This window comes from Cebus imitator, unplaced genomic scaffold (genome assembly GCF_001604975.1).
Source record: "Cebus imitator isolate Cc_AM_T3 unplaced genomic scaffold, Cebus_imitator-1.0 Scaffold122, whole genome shotgun sequence".
NCBI classification, from domain to species: Eukaryota; Metazoa; Chordata; class Mammalia; order Primates; family Cebidae; genus Cebus; species Cebus imitator.
In genome coordinates this window covers 3,356,587-3,381,751 of record NW_016107437.1, presented here as the reverse complement: position 1 = coordinate 3,381,751, position 25,165 = coordinate 3,356,587, and the positions used below count along the sequence as shown (strand labels likewise).

At 51.6% G+C, this 25,165-nt stretch overlaps 1 protein-coding gene and 1 long non-coding RNA gene across 5 annotated transcripts in view; one reads left to right on the top strand and one right to left on the bottom strand.

The window, feature by feature from the left end:
• LOC119472890 overlaps positions 1–25,165 on the top strand; it is an 85,286-nt gene that overhangs the window by 42,228 nt on the left and 17,893 nt on the right. The window lies entirely within an intron of this gene.
• Positions 5,716–25,165, bottom strand: part of SNX29 (sorting nexin 29) — a 589,908-nt gene continuing 570,458 nt past the window's right edge. For all 4 annotated transcript variants that reach the window (XM_017540017.2, XM_037742524.1, XM_017540015.2 and 1 more), the window contains one exon: positions 5,716–6,751. In XM_017540017.2, coding sequence (XP_017395506.1) covers positions 6,622–6,751 — 130 coding nt within the window. In that variant the 3' untranslated portion in view covers positions 5,716–6,621. The remainder of the gene's footprint in view (positions 6,752–25,165) is intronic.

Below are 25,165 nucleotides of genomic sequence, written 5' to 3'. Positions count from 1 at the left end.
GAGGACCCCTTGGCCTTAGCCCCACGGCTCTCAACTGGCCCCCTCACCCTACGGGACCTCTGGCCATGTCTGGATGTCGCCAACTGTCATAACCAAAGGGGTGCTCCTGGCATCTAGCGGGTGGAGGCCAGAGAGGTTGCTGCACATCCTACAATGTACAGGACAGCCCCCCACAACAGAGAATCATCCAGTCCGCAGTGTCAGCAGTGCTGAGGCTGAGAAACCCTGGCCTAGTCTGTTTAAGGTAGACTCTGGGTTGGGACCAAGAATCTCCAACGAATCCCCATTACTCTTTTGCGGTAGTTACTGTGGCCTGAGATTATTCGGATGGACGGCTTTTTTTTTGAGTCAGAGTCTCAGTCTGTCACCCAGGCTGGAGTGCAATGGCGCTATCTAAGCTCATTGCAACCTCCACCTCCTGGGTTCCAGCAGTTCCCTGCCTCAGCCTCCCAAGTAGCTGGGATTACAGATACCTGCCACCATCGGATAATTTTTTATAGAGGTGGGGTTTCACCATCTTCACCAGGCTGGTCTTGAACACCTGACCTTGTGATCCACTCGCCTTGGCCTCCCACAGTGCTGAGATTACAGGCGTGAGCACTGTGCCCAGCCCGGGGTGGCTGACGTCTTAAAAATAACTCTTACCTGTCTGCGTCATCTGCATTGTGACTCCAACAGTGCCCGTACCTGTCTTGCCCACTGCTGTATGCCTGGCACCTGGTAATACAGCAGGTGCCTAATAATGGTCTGTTTCTTAAAGGAGTGAATACATAGGAACCTGTAAAGAGGGGTGTTCTTTTTCTGTATGAAACTTTAATGCTACATTGCCAGTTTATCTAGATCTGCCTAATACAATTAACTCAAAATGGGATTTTCCTCCACTTCAATTCAAAGATGATAACATGTGAATTAAAAGTTGACCTCAATCTCCAGTTGTTGAAAAAGAATTGAGACAGAGACGATACAATGACAATTTATAAAATGTCACCATTTTTATTTTGTCATTGTAAAGAGGTTTATCTCAACCAGGTTGTAACAAAATTTCCACAGCTTATTCCAAAAGAAAATTTTAATACAAGAGATCTTAAAAAATTAAGCACATTTGTTTAAAAATCCTATTATGTAAACCTGAACATAAGAGGGTGGTTAAGAGAACACTACAGGGTTCAGGGCATCTCCGGAGACATCTAGACCTTATGTACACACAGACTATAACGGACTCTAGATTCACGGCTCCCTTACCCGAAATTCGGCTCACTGGGGCCCGATCATGGGTAACTGGCCAGGCCAGGTGCCCCCCACAGTGGGGTTACCATTGCTCCTCCATTCAAAAGACTCGCTTAAGAAGTCGGTGTCAGATGAGTAGGCGTTCTACCCAGCAGCTAGGACAGGGATGAAGAGAGGCCGACATTCTTCTTAGGAGGAATCCTGGCTAATAAAAATTCGAATGAGCTCCACCCCCATCCCTTTCACTCCCGGGAATCTGCAGTCTCTGGGGTCACTTAGGAAGCGTTCAGTTGCTCTGGGTGCAAATGTTCGATCCCCCATTGTGTGTCCTTCTGTCCTACACTGATGGTGAATGAGCGGCGTTTCCTCTGCTGTTCACGGAGACTGGCGGCAGAGCTGAGCACACTCTCAGGAAAGCGCTGGCCTGGGTGAGCGGTGTCCCAGTTAGAACAGGAAAGCATTTATGCACCAGTAAGAGCTAAATCCCTGGGCCTCAAACCATGAGTGAATCTCGAATCTTCTGCCAGAGGGCTGCTTGTTCATATCATAGGCTCCATCATCTTTTCAGGAAACCAGATTTCTTTTTCAGTTCTCTCTCGAAATTAGCTATAAGGAAGGATACTCCACTTGGTTGTGGGGATTTAGAAACGGAATGGTGTGCTCCAGGACAGAATTCAGTGTACCCAAATCAGGCCCAGATGACGGCAATGGCTAACATGAGGAATGGCAGAGATGACTGATCGGGATGTGGCAGGGTCGGTCTGTCCAGAGTCGGGAGACCCTGGAAGCCGCACCCTCATTCCTACTGACCCAAGAGCTGAAGCTTCATTTTAGAAACATAATCAAGATTGTGTATTAAAAACATGAATTTTTTTGGCACAGAAATGTGAGATAAAATATACAGTGCTACAACTGTGCAAAATTAGCACAGAAGCCCATCTGAAAACAGCAAATATTTAACATTAGCTTTAATGAATTAATGCACAATATTTTGAAAAATGTTTGTTACCATTGACCTTGCTCATAAGCAGGCACCTGCCTTCCAGAAACAGCCGAAGTCTGCTGTGATCCTGAGCGAAACACCAAGGCAGAGTCAAGATAATCATCGCCTTTGGGGTTGAAACCTGTACATGAGGCTGCCCCTTCCCTGATGCCTCCTAGCTAGTCTGATGTACTGGGGAAGGAGGAGTGAGGTGAGGTCTTTCTCGGACAGGTCCCAGGAGCTGAAAACCCAGCCCTTCTTTCAGCCCTTCCATCAGTTCTGTGCCAAGGCTGGAAGATGCTTCTGGAGTGCAGGGCCTCACCCGTGTGGGCACTGCATCTCATATAGTAGCTCGGCTGAGGAATGAAGGATGGATTCTGGGGATGAGTGGAGAGGAGGGGGCTCACTGGGAGCCCAGAGAACACAGCTGGGCCTCCCTGTGAGGGGCTGGATGGAGGCACAGCCCCATGGGGGTTTGAGTAGGTGCGGCAGGGAAGGCTGAGGCCCAGAACCCCATGACCTGGTCCTTGAGGTGGGCAAATGGTCACATGCACAACCAAGAGAGGCATCTACAGCTCGCCTGGGCCACTAAGCCCTGGATCAGGGTGTCAGGAAATAAGCTGCTCTTCATCCACAAGGCAGGCTGGGGGGCTTCACTCCCATTTCCTACTGTGGGTCATGATCACTGGCCCTAGTGTTAGTTTGTGGCATTGGCTACAGCCCTGCTATCCATCCGCCTGGTTTAAGTGGCTTTCGGGCGCCTCTGGTTTTAAAGCACAACACATCACCTGCCACGGTTGTGAAAAAAATTAAATGGCTATCAAAGAAACCATCTTAATAAGCTCCAAGGTATGAAGCAGGGCCAAGGGCTATGAGCAGACGGGTGCAGATCCCTCGCCTGCCTCTTCCTAGATCTTCTAAGATGGCACCCTCGTTTACAACTCCACTGGATGATGATCTTCTGGAGCAGGCAGTCCCTGGATGCAGCTGGTGACTGGATGTGAGGATGGCCACCACCACAGGCTGTAAGAGCCTCTTCCATCAAAGTGTCTTCCTCCACCAGAGGCTGCCGGTAGAGAAATGCTGGGGACCTTGAACCCCAGCTCCACATTCTGCAATGGCTTACCAGCAAAGTGTGTTGCTGGCCCCTCAGTACAAACAGAGAAGCTGAATTGCAGACTCAGTCCAGAAGAACAGCTGAGGGTCTGTCCCAGGTCAGGAGGGCAGGGCTGGGCTAGGTTTCCAGCAGCCTTGGACCTCCCTTCCTGGAAGCTTTCCTTCTCTCTTCGAAGGAGAGACACCTCTGCTCAGCCTGGCCTTTCCCGAGTCTTTCATCTGGGGGCAAAGAAACAAAAAATGGGATGATGCCAAATACGGAACCGGGGGATGTTCTGTTTGAGCTACCACAGGCCACAAAGAAAAAGGATTTGGCATCTCTTCTTCCCAGCAGAGATGGTCCCAGAAAAGGGGGGGGGGGAGAGAGAGAGAGAGAGGGAGAGAGAGAGAGAACAAAACAAAAGAAGTATAAATTTGGCAGCACTAAAAAGAAGGTGGGGGGGGGGGAGAGAGGGGAGAGAGAGAGAGAGAGAGGGAGAGAGAGGGGAAGAGACCTTCCTAGTTTTCTGAATGGGGAGCACTTCCTTTCTCAGATGCTGACTGTGGAGAACGCTGAGTAATCTTCTTGGATGAAGGAGACAGACATGAGGTGTGAGGGATCCCTTTTGCAGGGGTGTTCTTGCAACTGAGGGGTCACAGGCCGAGCCAGCCCTCGGAATGGAATCCAGGCTGAGGGGCAAATGACACATCTCCGGGGATGGAGTTCAGGGACCAGATTCCAGCCGCAATCTTGCTAGGCCTGGGCATTTCTGCCCCATTTCTCCAGGAACCGGGAAGTCTGCCAGTCATCTCTGTTGACTGAAATTCATCCCACTGCACCAGAGAGCAAGGCAGGGGTCATCTGAGCAGCGGGATGGACTCATTCATTGCAGAATATTCTATGAGATTTCGAAGGGGAGGCTTTGGGGAGCTGCTGTCATGTGCCGGTCACATGCACTTCTGAGCAAAAATGAGATGGTCTGCATCTTTTAAGACTCTAGGGTCTATGTGTGATCATGGGAGGTGTACCAGGAGCAGGAAGCCAGGATGGTCCCTACGTGGGTCCCAGGAACACGGGTGGGCATGTTTTCTGTGAATAATTCAGCCTTATAAAAAAGGGAAGCAGACCTTCTCCCACCCGTTAAATACCAGCTGAGTGCATATTTGTTTCTCACGGGTTCGCATCTGTGCGTCTATCATCGCTCCTGGGGACTTTTTTTTGCTTTGTTTCTTAACAACGTGTGCAGAATGTCCAAAGTGCTTCCTGGTGGGGCATCTGGAGAGGGTGAGGACTGATTCGCATCCTGTGTTTTGGATGCAGCTGGCAGAAAAGGCTGCGGGTCAGAAGCCTGGGTGCAGGGGGATGTAGGAGAGGAGAGGTTCCTTTCAGTATCTAGCAAAGAGAAGAGGGAGATGATCTGTACTGCAGGTTTCCTGGTTAGGGAGGCACTCCTGGGACCATCTCTGAGTGGGCATCAAAGACCTACTTCAAAATGACGTATGTGGCATAAACCCAACCTGAGGGGCCAGGATGAAAGCTAGAGCTTTCAGACGGTCCCTGCCTCAATGCGTGATGGTTCTCTATTGAAAGTTGCCAGCCACGTGGGCTGATGTGCACTCCGGGCCCTGGAATTTCAGATAAAGCATGTGTATTGCAGTGACGTTGGCAGACGAGGGGGCGGGAGACCAGGGCATCTCAGGTCCTTCAAACTCGCAGGAGCCGACTGTAGGAGCCGCCACCTCCATACTCACTCAGGCTCATTCGGTCTCACCTGGGTGTGGCTTATCTGGGCCAGGGTCCCCTCAGAAGTTACGCAGGCCTCCTCGGTTTCTCTGGAGGGCTGTGTATGAGTGATCTCAGCTTTCCTTCAAGGCCATGAACAGCTGTCCTTCTTGCTATGAAGGGAACACATAGCATAAACCTTCCAGATGATTCCCTAGAGATTTCCTTGAGCCAGGGGATGCTCCATGCGCACCTGGGTTGTTCCCATTTTAAGCCACTGAGTTGAAGCAGTTCCAGGACCAGCCCACGGCTTGCCATTAAACTATCACCATCCACCTGTGTCTCTGCCTCAGGTGAAGGCAGAACACACAAACTGATTCTTGCATAGTCCGTTTCAGGACCTCCTTCCTAGTTACTTAATATTTACCCCAGAATGCAAACTCAACTGTGTGGAGCATCTGAGGACGACTCTGGTCCTTCGAGGTGCTCTGACATGGGCTAACTGAAAGAGCCCCAGGGGGCCACCAAGCTGCTGGTCTCCATCCTCCTCTCCCTGCCAAGGCTGCTGCATTCTGAGAGCCACATTGAGATGGGAGGAACAGAGGACCCCATCTTAGGGATGCAGAGTTCTGTTCCCATGGACAGTGTACAGGGGACAGATGGGGGTGGAAATGTATCTTGAGTGGAGATAAACATGATTTGTTCAGTGTCCATGCTGGGTCCAAGTTCACAGACATGGACCCTGGTCTGAAAATCATGGAACCTTCTGCGGTGGTTCCCTAAGCCAAGTTTCTCACGACTGTGGGGCCGAGGCCACTGCCTTTTGGATAGGCTGTGGACACCGGGTTGCTGCTGACAGCTGGGCCGGACATCCGAGTCCCCTCCAAGCCTGGCGAGGGCCATGGTGGCCTCAGGCTCCCAGGGCATGGTCCTTTCTGAAGCCAGCCATGGGGAGGTAGGAGAAGTTCTCCGAACTCAAGTTAAACCTCACTAATGGCTCCTTGCCAAGGCCCTGGGGACATGTCTCTGGAAAAGAGCGCTGTGACCCTGCTGGGTGTCCAATGGCTGTCGGTGGAGGTTGCAATGAAAGGAACCAGAACCCCCCATCCCAGCCATCCATCAGTTGTACCTGGCAATAACCTTAAAAAGCAAAAAGCGAGGCTAACAGTCATGCTAGTCCACGTGTGGGAAAGAGTGGAGAGGCTGGCTCCACAGGAACCTTTCCGTGTAAGGGATCAGCTGTGCATCTCAACCAGAGGGCACCCTGCCTGACCTGGCGCCCATGCTCCTGCCAGCCGTGAACTGCAGGGAGGCCACCAAACAGCCACTGCAGCCCAGGGCAGACCCTGGCAAAAGGAGGACCACGTGTCCGAGTCTGTCCAGCGAGGCGCCGCCTTGCTCTGGGGCCTGGGACAGTGCGACTCCGAGAATGACCAGTTTAATTAGGGTGTCATGTGACCAGTGGGGATCGTGTGCTCTCAGGGTCACCAGGTGGACGTGGTTGTCACGCCGAGGTGTGAGGGGCCAGCAGCAGTGGCCCAGGTGGAGGCAGCTGGCATGACGTGTAAGGCCCGTGGCTGGGGTTCCGTTGACGTCAGAGGTCGCCGCTCTGGGGCTCCACGTTGCGTGTCTCCCGGGGTTGACCTCGGGACAGTTTGGGGAAGCGGGAAGCCGCTTTGGGCCGGCTGTTCCTGTTCACAGGCTCTCCGGGAGGGGTGATGTCACTGAAAGAGCAGGGAAAGAATCAGGTTAAGTCTGGGGTTCAAATGCAAATGACCATAGGCCAGGAGGTGAGCCAGGTGTGCAGGCAGCAGGAGTGACATGGTTGGGGTCTGTGACCAGCTCACTGGAGCCGCCTCTGACTCGTAAGTGCCACCTGGAGAAATGGGAAACCGGCATCGTCACGTAAAGTTTCCATCTTTTAAAACCACTCTAAGCTTTTGGGTCCAAGCAAGCTTGGCTGTGAGTCTGAGCTAGCTTTACCACCATTCGGGTCTGCATATTAAGGCTATGAAAGCATGTTGTAGGCGTGGCTTTCTTCCCCACATTTTCACTGATCTTCCAGCAAAGGTACAGTTGTCAGTCATGACTCTGGAGAACGCTGCATGTGAAGTCACACAAGAGGTGTAGAAGCACAGGACCAGGGCTTGCTGTGGAATTGATCCTAAGAAAGGCCTCAGGACCCAGGGTCTAGTTGTAAGGCTGTTTGGTGTGGTATTGTGCAAAAGAGCCAGGAACAGAAAAACCAGAAGATGCCACTAAGAGGGGACACTGATCCCGGTTCTGAAGCAGCACACAGCAGCACTGTATGTGTGGTGCCCAGGGGACGGGTCTGGGTTGGGAGGCCCTCACCACACTTGAGGGGACAGGGTAGAGGCCGGGGAGGCTGCACCCTGAGAGTGAAGGGTGCCTGCTGGAGGGTGCTCAGCAGGGAATCCTGTGATGCGGTCACATTAAAAAAAATTAAATTGTATTTTTTTGTGACAGATTCTTAACTCTGTTGCCCAAGTTAGAGTGCAATGGTACAATCATAGCTCACTGCAGCCTCCGCCTCCTGGGCTCAAGTGCTCCTCTGCACTCAGCCTCCTGAGCAGCTGGGACTATAGGTCCTAGCCACCATGGCTGGCTAATTTTTAAACATTTTTTGTAGAGATGGGGTCTCACTGTATTGCCCAGGCTGGTCTCAAATTCCTAGGCACAAGTGATCTTCCTGCTTAGCTTCTGAAAGTGCTGGGATTGCAGATGTGAACCAGTGTGCCTGGCCAGTCCTTAATTTAATCATGTCTATAAAGTTCCCTTTGCCACATAAGGGACACGTAAATTCTGGGGCTGGGAATGTTGTTGTTACTCTGTCTACCATGGGCTATTTGGCTAGGAAGTAAACATCAACAGGACTCAGCAGTTGGTCACTGAGAATGATCTTGGCTGGGAGCAGGGGCTCACACCTGTAATCCCTGCACTTTGGGAGGTTGAAGCGGGAGGATCACCTGAGGTCAGGAGCTTAAGACCCGTCTGCCCAACATGGCGAAAACCCCATCTTTATTAAAAATACAATAAATTAGCTGGGCGTGGTGGTGGACGCCTGTAACCGCAGCTATTTGGGTGGCTGAGGCAGGAGAATTGCTTGAACCCGGGAGGTGGCGGCTGTAATGGGCCAAGATCGTGTGGACTGCACTCCAGCCTGGGTGACAAGAATGAAACTCTGTCTCAGGAAAAAAAAGAATGATCTCTAAGTGGTAAGATTACAGATGTTAGAAAATAGAAATAAGAAAAATCGACTACAATAAATATCTCACTGGGATAAAATGCTTTAAAACAAAACAGAAACCTAATAAGATCTATGTTTGCTCCTGCATCCTGAGGGCCTCTGTCATGTTGTCGCTTTCTGGATGTGAGCTCTGGGCCCCCTAGACCCTGAGAAGGAAGACAGGACCCCATCCACAGCTAGTTCCGCCCTATCTGTGGTTCAGTGAGGAACAGGGACACCTAGTAAGTCTCAGATCAGGATCATTCACCTCCAGCTGTCTCCAAGCCCAGTTTCACAAACCAGATGAGTTAAGGAGAGACTTGTGTTTATAAACAAATCATTCCCCTAGAGAGGTCCGTGCAGGTTTCCCTGAAATAGCTCAGTGTCTTCATGCGTCTCAGGAGTGATTCTCTTTACGATGATCTGGTTTGCGTTGCACCTTTCAGGGATGTAGCCAGTGTGCAAGAGGCGTCTTGCTTCCAATTGGAACTGACACCCTGATAAGCTAACAAATTGAAGACCTCTTTTAATGATTGCCTTCTCCTCCTATACGTCAGGTTGTGCTTTGCGTTCTGTGCGTGGATGGAAAATAAACATCTGCCCTGAATCGTCTCTGAGCCCGTCCAGCCTGGTGTGTGCCACCCATTCCTCCTTGGGGTGGGCATCTGGCTGTAGGTCCAAAGCAAACACGCCTCTCTCTTCCTTCATAAGACGACCTGCCTTACCAAAAGTCTGTTTATTCTGAACACTCCTGAGAGGATGGGTCGAAGATGCTGGAAGGAGATCTTTGTTCACAGTGTAGGGGATGGATTATTAGAAACATACAGGAAAGCTTGGATGTAAATGTCAGTTTCAACCAATGCCCTCACAACTCCCTCCCATCATGCTGTTCAGATCTGGGGTGGAACAGCCACTCCTTAGCCTGCAACGACCAGAGCCTGGGGTGGGGCCTTGGAGGTAACAGGCTCTGAGAGGGGCTGGGAGAAGCCAGTGCCTTGTAGGTGTGAGAAGACAGGTAGCAGATGGTGGGGCCAGGATGCTTTTTTAGCAAACAGCACCTGCCGTGCAGGGTGGAGAGAGGGCGGGACTCCGAGGCAAATGCCTGTGTTCAGTCCTGCTGTGGCCCATGCTGTCTGAGCCTTGGTTTCCTTGTCTGTCATTTGGGGATGACTACTGTGTGCACATCCTAGGGCTGTGGTGCATTTTAGGGCTACTGCAAGCCCCCACCTAGCTGTGTTCCTGTAGGCAAATGCCTGCCCTCCCTGAGCCCTGGAGAGAATACAGGTTGGGGTGGTTTTAAGCATCATGTGGATCAAATGTGTGGAAGTGACGATGACTGGGCAGCAGCGAACATTCAAACTCACATGAGCTGTGTCCCCAGACACCATGCTGGGCACAGAGGGGTGCAGAAGTGGTCTTGGGCTTGGAGAGCCACAGTCTCGGTGGGGATGGGGAGGGCAGACACTGGACAGATCGCTGTGGTGGAGTGCAGTGGACACCCCAGTGAGGGGGAGCCCGGGTTGTTCTGAGCAGGGCACAGAGGGCTTCCTAGAGGAGGGTGAGCAGGAGTGAGCTGAGGGTCGCTGTGCAAAGCGCCCTCTAGATGTGAAGATGAGCGTGGGTGAAGGTGCAGGCCCTTGGGGAGGGGAGGACTTACAGCCAGGCAGACCAGGCCCAGCTCCTTCCTCTTCCTGGAAGGCAGGGTTAGCTCGGGGCGTGCACTGAGCAGTCACGGGGCTGTGTCTGTCACATGGCCATGCCTGGCACCCGGAGACTCCCAGTGTGTGTTGGCTGCTGTAGTTGAAGGTGCGACAGTGACCTTGCGTGGCATGTGGACGGCTCAATCCTTAAGGCCCTGTGGAGCAGTGGCGATAGGCAGAGCCACGTCTCGGGACTCAGGCTTGGTGGGTGGTGAGACGGGGCACCCAGGTGGGCTGGAGGCAGGGCTGCTCTGACTCCTGAGAACCCAGGATGAGAACGGGCAGGCCAGGCCACAGGAGGATGGGCTTTATTTGGGACAAGTTGAGAGGAGAACGCCTGCAGAAATCTGGCTGGAGCAGGGGCTTTGGTGAGTGCATGACAGCCGGGAAACCCAGTTCTGGGTTCTGCTGAGCATGGTGAGCTTGAGCGGACAGTACCGCTGGCATATGTGAGGCTGAACCTCTTGCAACCACCATCTTTGTAGGTCGAGAACAGCTTAACACTGGTAATGCTGTCTGGCTAACTAACAGGATCTGAAGGCGTGGGATGGGTGGGCCTGCGAGTGTGAAAACTGGGGAAGGAAGCGGGAGCGGGGCTGCTGGGGATGGAAGAAGAGACAGGGCCAATGAGAAGGGAAGGAGACCCCACATGCTTACCAGACCCGTTCCCTCCAGGGGAGAGATGAGGCCAGTGCCATGCTTCCTCCAGGACCGAAATCCGGCGGTAGAGACATGGGCTGTAGTTATGCACTTTCCAGGGAAGCCGAAAAGCCTCGTGTTTATAATGACGGCCTTAAATAAGAGCCACTGATTTGTTTCTTTTAACCAAGGCTCTCTCCAGTCCGTGCTGCAGAGGCCTCCTCCTGACACCATCCTCGCAATGAAATTCTCATCCCTCATGGCCCGTTAGCTGCCGGCTTCTGCCGCGTGCACCACCGAGAGTTCTGCAGTGACAGCACTGTTTCTTAGCTAGCTCCACCAATAGAAACCAGGCCACCAAGAAGCAAACTGTCACTTGTGTGGCCTGACTGCATTTTTGCAAGAAAGTGGGCTCGCAGCTCTGCGGCCTAGGCAGGAGAGGAATGTGTGGACGCGGTATGTTGCTGCTGCCCAGCAGGGACTCTTGTGGATGCTGGGGCTAGACCTGTTGTAGTTTTGTAAACAAGAAAAAGGGGGGTCTGGATGGCAGGAAATGCTCTAGCTTAGCCATGAGAATGGATTGCCGAAGGCCTTAGCTCCATAGTCAGTCAGAAAACCTGGGTTCCTTCTGTTAGACACTACAAGACCTTGGAGAAGGAGCCATACTCCCCTCCCCAGAAACAGTTTTCTTATCTATGAAATGAGGATGATAGTGTCAATTGTGTATCATTCAATACAGATTTATGGGGTTGGTGATGATTAGAAATAGATTTGGCTCTTCTGACATCCTGAAATAAGAAGGGAAGAGGCACCCGTGAAGTCTGGCCAGCAAATTCATAGGAACTTTTCTAATACACCAAAGGAAATGGGTAAAGACTTTTTTTTTCCTCTTTATTTCTTGTTTAGAGATGGGGTCTCACTATGTTACCCAGGATGATCTCAAACTCCTGGCCTCAAATGATCCTCTCACTTCGGCCTCCCACAGGCATAAACCACATACCCAGCCACGGAGGCTTTCACAAAGATCTTACAAACTCGCAAAAGACAGCAGACTTCCCAAACTCCCTACATCTATCTAACCTGGGGGAATGGGGCTGGAGGGAGCAGAGGGAACCTTCTCTGAAAAGCCCATCCTCTAGGTGGCGCGGGTCTTAGGCTGCCTGGTCCCAAAGGGCTACAAGAGATGGGGAGAGAGGGGCATTCAGCACGGATATTTACAGACAGCCTGAAGAAAGAAAAGGCAGTGAGCAAATGGGTGGCTGTTCCAGACTTAAACCAGGTCGGAACAAGGGTGGGGAGATGGTGACCATTCTGTAAAAAGTCAGAGTGTCATCTCTGACATTCTTCATGTCTCCTCTTAGCTGGGGCCAAAGCCCATCATGGGCTCTTGGGAATTCAAGAGTAAAGACTTAGTTTCTACCCTCAAGTGGCCAGAACAGGTCATAAGAGACATGGAGGCTAAACTAAGCCACCACCCAAGGGTGCACATACCTCAGCCAGTGGTGCGAGATGCCCCAACATCCGTTAGATTTGGGGAGTGTTCTCCCCATTACCGGCCCTATTCCTTGAGCCAGTTATGTTACCCTATTAGGTCGCTAAATTTACCAGCGAAGGACATACCACCAGGTATGTCCCCATCAATTTCGCCTCATGGGTGAAAGAAATAGCAACATGACGATAATGCTGTGCTCAGGGTAACGGCCACTCCTTCAGGTTGACTTTCCGAGCCCTGGATCCAGATCCTCATGCTCCTCTGATACCTGGGGGGTCAGTGATGAGGAGGAGGCCACTTTCAGGGTGTGATCCTCAGAATCCCGGCATCTTACTTATGGGAAGTAACATCCCCGAGGCCCAGAGTCACCCATCTGGAGCTGAGATGAAGATGTGTCGTCAACTTTCCCTGGCTCCGTTTGATCATCATCTGTGCTGTATGTTCCCTGTGCATCTCCTATATAACATTCTAGATTGCTCTTTCAGTACCTTTATTTTTAGGTTACCATGGCCTTTGTAACAATATTCATAAACATGGTTTTAAAGGCCCACTGAAGAATTTAAAAAGCTTTTGTTAGGCACCACCCCTTCTATTGGGTGAACGTTTGCTTCTTACTCTGCCAGTTTCTGGCAGGATGCCACATCTGAGTCCATTCATAGGCCACTTTGGAAAAGGCAAAACTATGAGGACAAAGAACAGATCAGGGGCTGACTCTAGAGGAATACTAGGGAATTTGGTGGGGGGTAAAGGAGCTGTTCCATATCTTGAGGGTAGTGGATACAGGATACCACGCCTGTGTCGAAACTCACGGACTATGCCCTAAAAATGAGAAATGGCAGCACGGTAAGCCTCCATCTCACACTTGACTCAAAGAAGGCAGTATGTAGACTTTTCCAGCATGAAAGAGCCCCTCAGGGAAAAGCCTGATAGCCTGAAGCACCCAGGAGCCAGTGACCTTTTTCTCTGTGTCTGGGTAGAAAGCAGCACCCTGGGGACAAAGACTTGGATGACTCCCGACCATGTCATTCACCAGCGGGGGACCTGGGCCGGTCACGATGCTCCTCTCTGGGACTCAGATTCTCTGCCTGTGAAGGGGCGATCAAAGTAAAACTACTAAGCCGGGTGCACTTTAAATGCAAGGGTATGGAGTGTCATCTGTATCATCTTGAGCTGTTTTAAAAAATGGTGCAAGTAAAAATACATGAAGGAGGAAATCACAGGATGTGCCCTGCAGGTTTGAGACAAAGCCAAGGATCACACTTAGTGCTGGGATGGAGCACGGCCCGCAGGGGTGCCGCTCAGTGAATGTCCTCTGCCTTCGCTTCTGAACTTGGCTTTGGCTGCCTCCAGCAGGGTTCACTCCTCCTCCGCGAACCCTGTGCTCCGGTCAGACCTCGGTCCTATTCCACAGAGCTGGTATTGCCAGAGCCATTTTGGGGTCACAGAGGGAGAGGATGGCCTTGGAAATGTAGTCCAAACTACTGGGCAGAAAACAGGGGAAGGAAATGGCACAGAGGATTCTGTCCCCAAATCCACAAAGTGCTGGCCTCCTGGGCTGCAGGGCCCACTGTCACCAAGCTGGAAAACTCTCTGGGGACATCACTTCTCCAGGGCTGCACCTGGCTCTGAGGTCACCTGTAAGGCAACTGGAGAAAAGAACTGGGATGCAGCTGTCACCAAGGAGACAGCACACGCATCCCCATGGTTCCCCTCCCCTCCTGTAGTGGGAGAGGGATGTGAGCAGCGGTGGCAGGCCATGAGTGTTTCTCACTCACGCATTTGGGGTTAGTTTCAGAAACTCACTCCGTCTCCATCCTCCCTACTCCTGGCAACTACCCTGGCACTGGAGGGTGGGGGCGAAGGGGTCTGTGGCTGAGGGCCCCAAGGGTGGCTGTTCTTTTTAAATAAGCCTCTGGGGGGCATTGCATGCTGCCCTGTCACCAGCATGCAGGTGAAATTGATCCGAGGGCGTCAACTGCTCATCAGTAAAAATGGCTGTGAGGAGAGATTATCTTTTCATTTTGCTTCACCTATGATCTGGATTTGGCGAGCTGGTCAATATTCCATTTGCTAGGAGCTGCCTTTGGAGCTTGCAGCATGGCCTCACACAGGCCAAGCCTGCAGCCGAGCTGGAGCCCCGCAACCCAGCTAGGAGTGAGCTGTGTGTGCGGCAGGGATGTGGACGCAGTCCTCCACTACCCAGCTCCCTGCTGAGTCTCTGCATATACGAGTTTAAAAACTCAAGTTCTGTCTCCAAGACATGGAAATCACAGAGAATATGCTCCCTGCATCTTAAAACCCTCGGATCTGTGGAGTGGGAGGGAGTGGCCTTGCCCTGTCTTCTGCATTGCGTGGCCGTGAGGGTCACGCTGGGTGTTACCAGAGCGCACCAGGCTGAAAAGCCTCTGAGTTCGTTTCTAGGCCACACCTGGGTCTCAGGACTGCGTGGCGGGTGCCCTGTGAAGATCCAGTACCACAGTGCACTCCCTGCACTCTGCTGGCATCGACCAAGGCATCTGTCTCCTGCCTCTTGGTTTGAAGTGGGTCTCCAAGACTTCAACTATCCACAAGTGACCCAGAAATGGCTCTGGCAGTACCAAGCGTTCCCTGAAGGCAGCTCTGGGGTGGTTCTGTTTGGATCCCAACACCACAAGGCACCTAATTATTCTGAGAGGATTAAAGAAGCCACTGCTTGTCAAGTCTTGAGCTGAAGGAATAACACAAATTCTACCATGCTCATGCCGGCCATGGGAAGGAGATGCTGTAATTACCATTGTAACTTTACAGGTGTGGAAACTACAGGAGGGAGGGTAAATCCAATAGCTAATGAGGAGCAGAGGCTGGTCTTGAATGTGCCATCTGAGCCCAGAGTGCATGACTAGACGCAAATGCCTCCCATCTGAGGCCCCAAGAAGCTGCAGTTAGGCGGGGGCGCAAGTGGGTATGTGACAAGGCAGCTGCTGTTGGCTGCTTTATGAGACATAGGGATGGACAGAGAGCAAGGTTTCAACCATAAACAGAAATGATCCGGAATGTGGAGGCCATGACAGGCATGCCTAGAAAAGCAAGGGGTACATGGGACTCCTAGGGAAGAACCCAGAAGACTTGGGCAGTGACAGGGATGACACAGGACAGACACTGTGGCTTTTGGGACATGAACTCAAAACGCTGAGGACATGACCTGCCACCAGATGAATGCAACCCCCTTTGGTAAGGCCAGCATTGTTTCAAGATCTTTTGAGTGTGCTTTCAGTAACGCTGTGACATTGCTGCTAGGTTCCTGATATTTTTAAGCTTCAGGCTGGTCTTCTACAAGCACAAATAGTGAAAAGGGAAGCAGTAAGAATGCAGAGAAACGTCTTAAAAAAAAAAAGAGTGATACAGGCTCGTTGTTTGAAAAAAAGAACAGAACTGAAACAGCTTGTCAACCTACCCTTTGTGGATAGCTACCGTTAGGACAGTAGTAGGTAGCCTTCTAGTTATTGTCAGACTTCCAAAATGAAAGGAAAGTTGCTTTGAAAGTTGGTATTCTTTTAAGTCAGAGCATTCTGGTCTTGGAATGCCACAGATAATGGTGAAAACGGCCTGGAACATGGTAAGGACGAAGGTGCAGTGGGGCTCACCGACTGGCTGGGCATCACTGTTTCTTGTTGTTGTCACCATGGGAGACAAGAAGCTCCAGAAGTTATTGGCCCCTCACCCCCGGCCAATGCTGGAGAAGCAGAATGTGGCTTACAGGGGTACAGGGCCCTGTCCAATGTCGTGAGGCGGCAGTCCCCAACCTTTTTGGCACCAGGGACCAGTTCTGTAGGAGACAATTTTTCCACCAACTGGGGGAGGAGGGTGGTGTTCAGACGATTCAAGTGCATTACATTTACTCTATTCTGTTACTACATTGCCATAAAAAACAACTACACAACTCACCACAATGTAGAATCACTGGGAGCCCTGAGCTTGTTTTCCTGCAACTAGACTGTCCCTTCTGGTGGTGATGGGAGACAGTGACAGATCATCAGGCATTAGATTCTCATAAGAAGTGTGCAGTCTAGATCCCTCACATGCATAGCTCATAACAGGGATCTAATGCTGCTGATCTGACAAGAGGCGGCACTCAGGCCGTAATGAGAACGATGGGGAGCGGCTGTCAACACAGCCCAAGCTTTGCTCACCCACGGTGTGCCCTGGTTCCTAACAGGCTGTGGTCCGTACCAGTCCAGGGGTCGGACACCTCAGGCCTATGTGACACAGCAGGGACCCAAGCCCCATCTGATTACTGCTCATCCTGGGCTAAGTGGCAGAGGACGGAGCAGTAGACCTCGAGGCTTCTGGGAAGACCCTGCAGTTGTAACCTGCCTCAAGGGAGTCTCTTCTCCCTTTCCCCCATAATGACGATCCTTCCGTATCAACCACCTATGAGATCAGACAAGTCAATGCATTCAGAGCCCAAAGCAAATTGGGCACATTGTCTGCCAATGGGCTGCCTAGGGCCCTGTGGTGGATCTTGGCAACTGCAGACCTGTCCCTAGGGAGCCCCATCAGGTGGATACACCACTCCAGATGTACAACGTCTGAAGATCACCCTTAGGGACAAAGACAAGCCTGGGCCAGGGCACCTTGTGCTGAGGCTGCCGCAGCCCCCAGTAGAAAGATACTGAGGTCAGAACCGGGATGGGGTTGGATTCAGATCCCAGGCACAATGCCCAGTAGGATGGGAGGATAGAGAATGGATTTCTTTTGAGCTTGGGGCCTGGACTGTGGGAGCAGCTGGGGCACAGACTGATCCACCGGGGGCAGGGTACTGAGAGGCGTGGCACTGTGAGCATCCCCAGGGTAAGCAATGCTCATTAAAAACTAAAGATGCAGTGTGCCTAATGTTTCCAGGATGGCTTAAGTTCATACAACAGTCTACCAGTGCTTTCACAGACATCAGCTTTCACCATTTCAAGGCTAAAAGATCACCCGGGGAAAAATTCTGATCATTATCAACAACCGTCATGCTGACGGCCTGTGTTGGTAGTCCCTGGTTACCTAAAGTGAGTATCTTGGGTTCACTTGGGCTGACATTTCAGAGGGCCTCATATATCATCTTCTAGGCGGGGCTGAAGTGGGGCTGCAGGATGGTTCTGCTGGTATAAACTGTGCTTACTAAAAACTAAAAGATGCATTACACCCAATTTTCCAAGGATGGAAAAGATTCTCCCTGAATCCCCCCTAAACCTAATTTTCTGAAGATGGAAAGGATTCTCCCTGAATCCTGCTCCTCTTGTATTCTCAGTCCCCCTTGTCCCCACTTTGCATGGGATGCTCAGAGCACATCCTATCTCTGTTGGAATCCTGGCCACCTCCCTGGCAGTGCTCTCCCCACCACAGCACCCACCCCAACAAACTCTGGCCAGAAACGTAAGTAGAAGACCCTCAGGAAGACAGATAAGGCAAGCAGTGAATGAAAAACACAGGCAGCCTGCCCTGAGGACTTGAGAGAGTCCTCCAGTTCCCTGTACGGCCCCTCCTCCACTTTCTGAAATGGCTGTGGTCATGTGTCCCATTGATGATGTTCTGGTCAACAACAGACTGCTTGTATCATGATAATCCCGTAAGATCCTGATGGAGCTGAAAAATGCCTGTTGCCTAGTGACGTCACAGTGTACCGCACTACTGTGTCTGAGGTGATGCTGGTGTCAACAGGCCCACTGCACTGACAGTCACTGAAGATTTTAGGGCCAGGCGCGGTGGCTCATACCTGTAATCCTAGCACTTTGGGAGGCCAAGGGCGGATCATTTGAGGTCAGGAGTTCAACATAGCCTGGCCAACACGGTAAGGAAGAGTGATACAGGCTCATTGATACACGCCAGCACGCCCAACCAATTTTTGTGCTTTCAGTAGAGCCATGAGCCTGTCTCTACTGAAAATAGAAAAATTGGTTAGGCGTGGTGGTGTGTTCATATAATCCCAGCTACTTGGGAGGCTGAGGCAGAAGGACTGCTTGAACTCAGAGGTTTCAGTGAGCCAAGACTGTGTCAATGCACTCCAGCCTGGGTGACAGAGCAAGACTCCACCTCAAAAAATTAAAGGCAGAAAAAAACTCAGAGTAGGGATATTGTATCTAAGTGTTATTATGAAAGTCAAGAAGTTTAAAAACTTTATAAAGTACAAAAGTTATAAGCAAAGGCGAATTATTAAAGGAAAATCTCTTTTAAATTCAGTATTGCCTAGGGGTCCCTTATCTGTGAAGTCCACAGTAGTGCCTGCGGCATCCTGGGCCTTCACCTCCCCTCACTGCTCAGCCAGAACCACTTCCAGTCCTGCAGGCTCCAGTCACGGGCAGGGCCCTGCGCAGGTGGGCCACTCTGCACTTCTTACCACACTTCTAGATACACAAATACCCCTGGGTTACAGGAATGTGCTGTACAGGTTTGTGTAGGCACACTGTGTGATGTTCACACACTACCACAATCACCTAACGACCCACCTCCCAGAATGTATCCCGTCATGAGGTGATGTGTGACTGTATTTGGCACTGCTGGTCCGGTGCTCTGTCCCAGTGGACAAAACCAAACTGGAATCACTCAAGCCCAATGCCACCTAATTAAACTACAACTTTAAGGAAGGCCCACACACAGGCAACTGCAGTCTACCTGAGACAGCAGAAGAAGGAGGCCCCTCTGTTTAACTCTTAACAAAAAAAGTCACCTGAGGTAACCTGATGTCTAACTGATTGACTGTTTTTCTCTTGTCTTCCTTTCTTGCCCCCACCTCTCAAACCTACTGTTCTGCCATTGCCCAGTGGGAACTCTCATCCTATTTTGTACAATGGAGGCTGCCTCCATTCATCAATCACAAAAGCCAGTGGAGTCTATATCTAGATTTTCTGTAATTCTGTCTTCTGACACCATTCACTCAGAAGGCATCAGCATAGAGCCTCCCTCTGCTGCTCCTGGGGAAGGCCCACCCCTCCATCAGGCCATTCCCCAGTGGCTCCCTCCAGGACTTGGCTCTGCAACTCCATAGCTCCCCTCTCCCATGGCCTCACCTCTGATGGCACCCTCTCTCCCTTGGCCTCCCAGTCCCTCTGGCCAGCACTGAGTTCTCCATCCCCCATCTCAGGAGAACTTCTTAACAGACTGGTAGGCAGCAGTTGACTTCTTCCCCTCACCTTAACCCCATTACTCCACTTTTAAAACTCTCAGGAAGGTCACCAATGACTGCTGTGTTGTCAAAGCCCTTGGTGGGGCTGGGCGCAGTGGCTCACACCGGTAATGCCAGCACTTTGGGAAGCTGAGGCAGGCGAATCACTTGAGCTCAGGAGACCAGCCTGGCCAACACGGTGAAACCCTGTCTCTACTAAAAATACAAAAATTAACTGGGCGTGGTGGTGGGCGCCTGTAATCCCAGCTATTCAGGAGGCTGAGGAAGAAGAATCGCTAAAATCTGGGAGGTGGAAGTTGCACTGGGCCGAGATCACGCCACCGAGCTCCAGCCTGGGTGACAAGACAAAACTCCAACTCAAAGAAAAGCCAACGGTGGCTTGTTCTATTTGTATTTTCTCGACCATTCAGCATCTCCACCCTCTTGTGACATTCCTCCCATCTCTCTGAGGACTGCTTTGCCACTAAATGGTGGAGGGTCCCAGGTCTCTGCTGCCTGCACTCCCGGTGTGCTCTCGCCCAGTCAGATGGCTTTCTGTAGATCCAAAACGGCAAAGCTTCCCAAATTCACATGTCGGCCCTGCTTTCCTCTGGAGCTCCAGAGCCCACGTATCCAGTGCCAATTTTGGTGTTTCTGGATGTCTAATAAGTATCCCTACCTTGAACATGGCCAAAACAGAAATTCTGGCCAGTTCCAGTGATGCATGCCTCTAATCCCAGCATTTGGGGAGGCTGAGGCAGGTGATGGCTTGGGGCCAGCCTGGGTCGCAGAGTGAGACTCCATCACATAAAAAAAAAAATACAAAAATTAGATGTCGTGGCATGTGCCTGCAGTCCAGCTACTCAGGAGGCCAAGGTGGGAGGACTGCTTGAGCTGGGAGGCAGAGGCTGTAGTGAGCCAAGATCACGCCACCACATTCCAGGCTGGACCACAGATCGAGACCCTAGCTCAAAAAAATAAAAAAAAAATGAAATTCTGTTTTTTCCCCATCAAACTTGTGTTCCTCCTCTGGGCTTCCATACTCAAGAAAGGGGGCAACTGCCGCCTCCACTGTTCGAACCAGAAGTCTAGGGACCTTGCCTTCTCCTTTTCTTCACATCACATACCAAATCCATCAATGCCCAGTGGCCTCTGGCTTCTGCCTGCAGACACATGTTCACTACTACCTCCACTTACATCTCTGCTGTGTCTCCTAAACCCACACACTGCCCGTCTCACCTAGACCAGTAGGGCTCATTCCCAAGCAGTCTCCCGGCTTCCTCTACATTCATGCAAAGCTACGTCATTCACTCATCAGACAAAACCTCCCATGGCTTCCCGCTGCGTTCAGAATGAATGTAAATGCTTTTGCCAGGGCTGCAATTCCATGGTCACTTCCTCCAGGTACGAGACTGCTGGCAATGTCCCAACTCCTCCTTGAGTGATCAGCCTTCATCCAAAAGTCCCCTCTAGTCACACACCACTGCATCAGTCCCTTGGAGTTTCTTCACAGGATCTGTCACCATCTAAAGTGTCGTCTTGCCCCCCATATCCCCAGTGCCTAGAATGACATCAGTGCACTCAACCTGGTGAGAGAAGTCACAGTGGACTGCTCCCCGCTGGCCTCACGGCACCTTGCATTTGCCAGCTTAGACAGGGAGATGGGGTGTGACGCCAGGACACCAAACTCGCTTTGCCCTGGCGTGGATTTCAGACTTGGCAACATCCGGGAGTGTGGTGATGACAAAGCTATTTAACCTCTCCAAGGATCACTTTCAGATAATAGGAGTGATAATCCATACTCGCCTCTCTCAGTGGAAGTAGAGATTCTGTTACTTTTACAAGTCCGTTAATAACAAAAGTACCCTCTAAGCCTGATAGTGCTGTGGTGACACGGCATGAGTCCAGAGGACAAGTGAGCAAAAAATTAATAAAATACATTTGAAAACTGATACCACACAGGTGGCGTTACAAATCGGTGTGATGTAAACAGACCTGATACCACATGCAAAAATATATAAGGGTTGAGACTGAGGGCTGTGACTCCCTGCAGTGAAAAATGGCCTGGGAGATGGCAGCTAGGGAAACGCCCCGAGTGTGGGAGGGGATCCCAAAGAGCAACCAGAGGGGCCGGCAGCCCAGCAGACACACAGGGAAAGGCAGCGCGTGCCTCATGGGAGAAAGGCTGACCAATGTGTTTTTCAGTAATGCCAGCAACATTTGTGACACTTCCACGTGCCAAGTAGTACCAGGGCTACAAAAGGAACGGAGCAGACAGCGTCCCTGCTCTCTGGGAGGTCATACCCTGGGTCTGGGCACCCTCATCTCTCACCTCCAACCCTCCCCATACCCATCTGCTGCCTACAGCCCAGGCTCCATGCCTCACCTGAGCGACTCAGCTGATGCCAGGCCAGATCTGATCACTCCTGCATCAGGCCTTTCTAGGAGAATAAGCCTTCCTATGCTCTCTGAGATCCTCCCTGATCAGGCCTTTCACCTTTCCACTTCCTTCCCCCCTCCCCACCACTCCAGCCACCCTCAAGGTTCCTGGGTGGCACCAGGCAGGAACACTCCTGCACCCCGTTGCAAGAAAGAAAGGCGCTACGGCTGGAAGACCCCTCGCCTCCTCCGTCACTTTCTCCAGAGGCCCCACCCTACCTCCCCTGCACCGCCTGTTCTGCATGACTTGCTGATGTATCTTTGTCCTCTTCCCCGACCACCCTGCCACCGGGAGTGGAACACAGCAGGTGCTCAATACAAATGTCTGGAATAAGTGTATTCTATCGGGGACATTCGAATACACTGATCTTTAAGGGTAACAGGAAAATGCAAACTGAAAAACACTCAACGATGGCTCTTACTAGGCACTGGCGAAGATTCTAAGGAATGGCGCTCACACGGCACAAACCGGTGAAACCTCAGAAAACCGAGGCAGGGGTGTGTGTGTGTGTCCCCTCCTCTAACTTGGGAGCTCCATGTCTCAGTGTCTCCTATACGAAATTGTTGGACAAGTTCACAAAGATGCGTCTGAGGATGTTGAGGGCAGCGTCCTTCTGAGGACGAAGCGTGGAAATAGCCCTATGCCCATGTGCGGGACCCAAGGACCCGGGACAGCAGGGGTGCAGAAGCAGTGCGACACACACCCACTATAGGGACATGGGGACACCTGCAGGACACGATTAAGTGAAAAGCTACCGAACAAGACACATCCGGTCCCATTTCAGTTAAAACTGAAACCTCACATGAAGCAAGTACCCACGTGTATACAGACGCAACAACAGGCAGAGACGAGGACGCAGCCAAGGGCGACATTCATGTTTCATTCCATACACGCTCATCGTTCATAGCTTTAGCCACAACTTTTCCACACACTGCTCATCTGATTACAAACACGGTAAAGAAGAAAGCATTCTGGCTGGGCACAGTGGCTCAGACCTGTAATACCAGCACTTTGGGAGGCCAAGGTAGGAGGACCACTTGAGGTCAGGAGTTTGAGACCAGCCTGGGCAACATGGCAAAACCCCGTCTCTACTAAAACTACAAACATTAGCTGGGTATGGTGGTGCACGCCTGTAATCCCAGCTATTTGGGAGGCTGAGGCAGGAGAATCCCTTGAACCCTGGGAGGCAGAGGTTGCACTGAGCCAAGCTCATGCCACTGCACTCCAGCCTGGATGACAGGGTGAGACTCTATCTCAAAAACAAAAAAGAACAAAGCATCCTGCAAAAGACCCCACAACTCCTGCTTAGAGATCCCCCTAGAACACCCTGCTGGGCCCCTCTTCCTGCACTGTGATGGCAGGTGTGCACCAGCACTGCCTGGTCTAAGCAGCTGGGGCTAGTCTGAGCTGGTCTCCACCAGGCTCAGCAGGTTGGAATGTGTCAGACTCGGTTTTCAGTAACCCGAACTACTTAAAAGTTCAATCCGTGAGCACATCTCGCAAGCTCTGAGCAGACGGGCTTGCCTTCTCTATGTCTCCTCCAGCAATTTCCCAGGGTTGGTTAGCCACTCATTTCTCACCTTCCTCCATAGGCCTGCACGGGTGGCCCTAGGTGGCAGTGATCTCGTATAATCTCCCCCCACCCAGAATTCCAACTCCCCATCTGCTAGCACGGCTTCTGGAAATAACTGCAGCTGTGCACTGACCCCAGAGCTCTGAGCCAGATGCCCAGCACCTCCCCAGCCTGCAAACCCCGGGCCAAGCCTGAACTACATGGAGGTCAGTGTTGCGGGAGTTACCATCTCTACTTAGTGTCCACAGCCTCTTGAAGCTGGTCATATCCCACTCTCCTGATTTCAGCCTCTCACATGCTGCCTGCTGTCCTCGCCTCTGTCCTGTCCCCGTGTCCACACCTGCCCACGCCCGGCCATCTGCCACTTGCTACACCCCTCCTGCGGCAGGTCACGGCCTCACACTGCTGGCTGCTCCCTCCTTGGGATGACTCAAATCTCAGAGCTGAGATGAATTCACGTCTTAGCTCAAGTGACTTCACTGGAGATACCATGTCTCTTACCAGTCTCCCTGTCTACACCTCTTTCACCCCCGACCTTGTAAATGCCCTTCATGGCCTGTGTCTCCCACTGCAGTCATTCGATTTGTTTGGTGAGACCCAACTTGAAAGCAATTTGGTTTTTGCTCTGTCAGTCACCCCCATGAGAATGTAAACTCCATGAGGGCAGCAAGTTGGCTGGCCTCTGTGCCAGTGCCGGAGACATCACTGATGAATGAAGGCCTATTTTTGAGCAAGATTCCTGAGGACTGATGGTGATATGATGGACCAAGGTATTTCACTCCAGCACTTGAGCCAGAAAACTGACCATGTCCTCACCCCTGCTCTGAGCCAGGCACCGTCCTTGCTGTCTTACAGGTACTGGCCCATCAAACCCTCACAGAAGCCAGGGGGGACGTTCCGTTATCACCTCCTCTTCCAGATGAGGAAACTGATGCACGGAAGCTAATTGGCCCAGGCTTAGAAGTCCCTAGGAGGCAGAGCTGGGGTGTGGTGACGGATGTTGGACTCCAGGGCCCTCCCCTGCCTCATCTGCCACTCTTTCCCTTTCTGCAGAATTTGTAGATTAAGTAGCCTCAGGCACTTCTGGATCATCCATGGTTGCACTTTCACCGTGACGGCACAGCTGAGTGGCTGAGACAGAGATTCAGTGGCCCCAAAACCCTTCCCATCTGAGCCCAGACTCGCCACCATTTCTAGAGACATGGACCAGCAGGAGCTGCTCTCACTGTGCTGGGCACAGCCTGGCTGAGGGGTCGCACTGGGTCCTCATGGCAGCTCAGTATGGTTGGGAATAGCAATCTCCACCTTACAGAGGAGCAGACAGAGGCTCAGAGTCATCTACCTGGTCTGTATCCCCAGCCACTAAGCGGCAGAACCGAGATGGGGAAGCCGAAGTTTGACTCTGACAACCGTGTGCTATGGAAGCAGGCCCTGGTTATGTGCATGAAGCAGCCAGGAAAGGATTATTTCTTGTCAGCTGCTCCCTTCCAGAAGTTCCCAGTGAAAGAGGGGTGGCACTTGTTTCCTGTCGCATGGAAATGGAAACGAAAACTCAGAGAAAACATTTGGGCCTGAGTCTCACAAGAGGAGGCAGGGCTGATGCCTCAGACTCAGATCTGACTCTAGCACCAGAATTTGCTGCAGCCTTTTGAAAGCAGAGCTTCTCAACTTTGGATGCACCTTAGCATCACCTGAGGAACTTAAAAAAAAATACTGATGCTCAGGCCCAAGCTCCAGAGATTACTGTTGCATTAACTAGGCAGGTTAATGCACCCGGCATGCTTTTAAAAATACAAAACCAGCTGGGCGCGGTGGCTCAAGCCTGTAATCCCAGCACTTTGGGAGGCCGAGGCGGGTGGATCACGAGGTCAAGAGATCGAGACCATCCTGGTCAACATGGTGAAACCCCGTCTCTATTAAA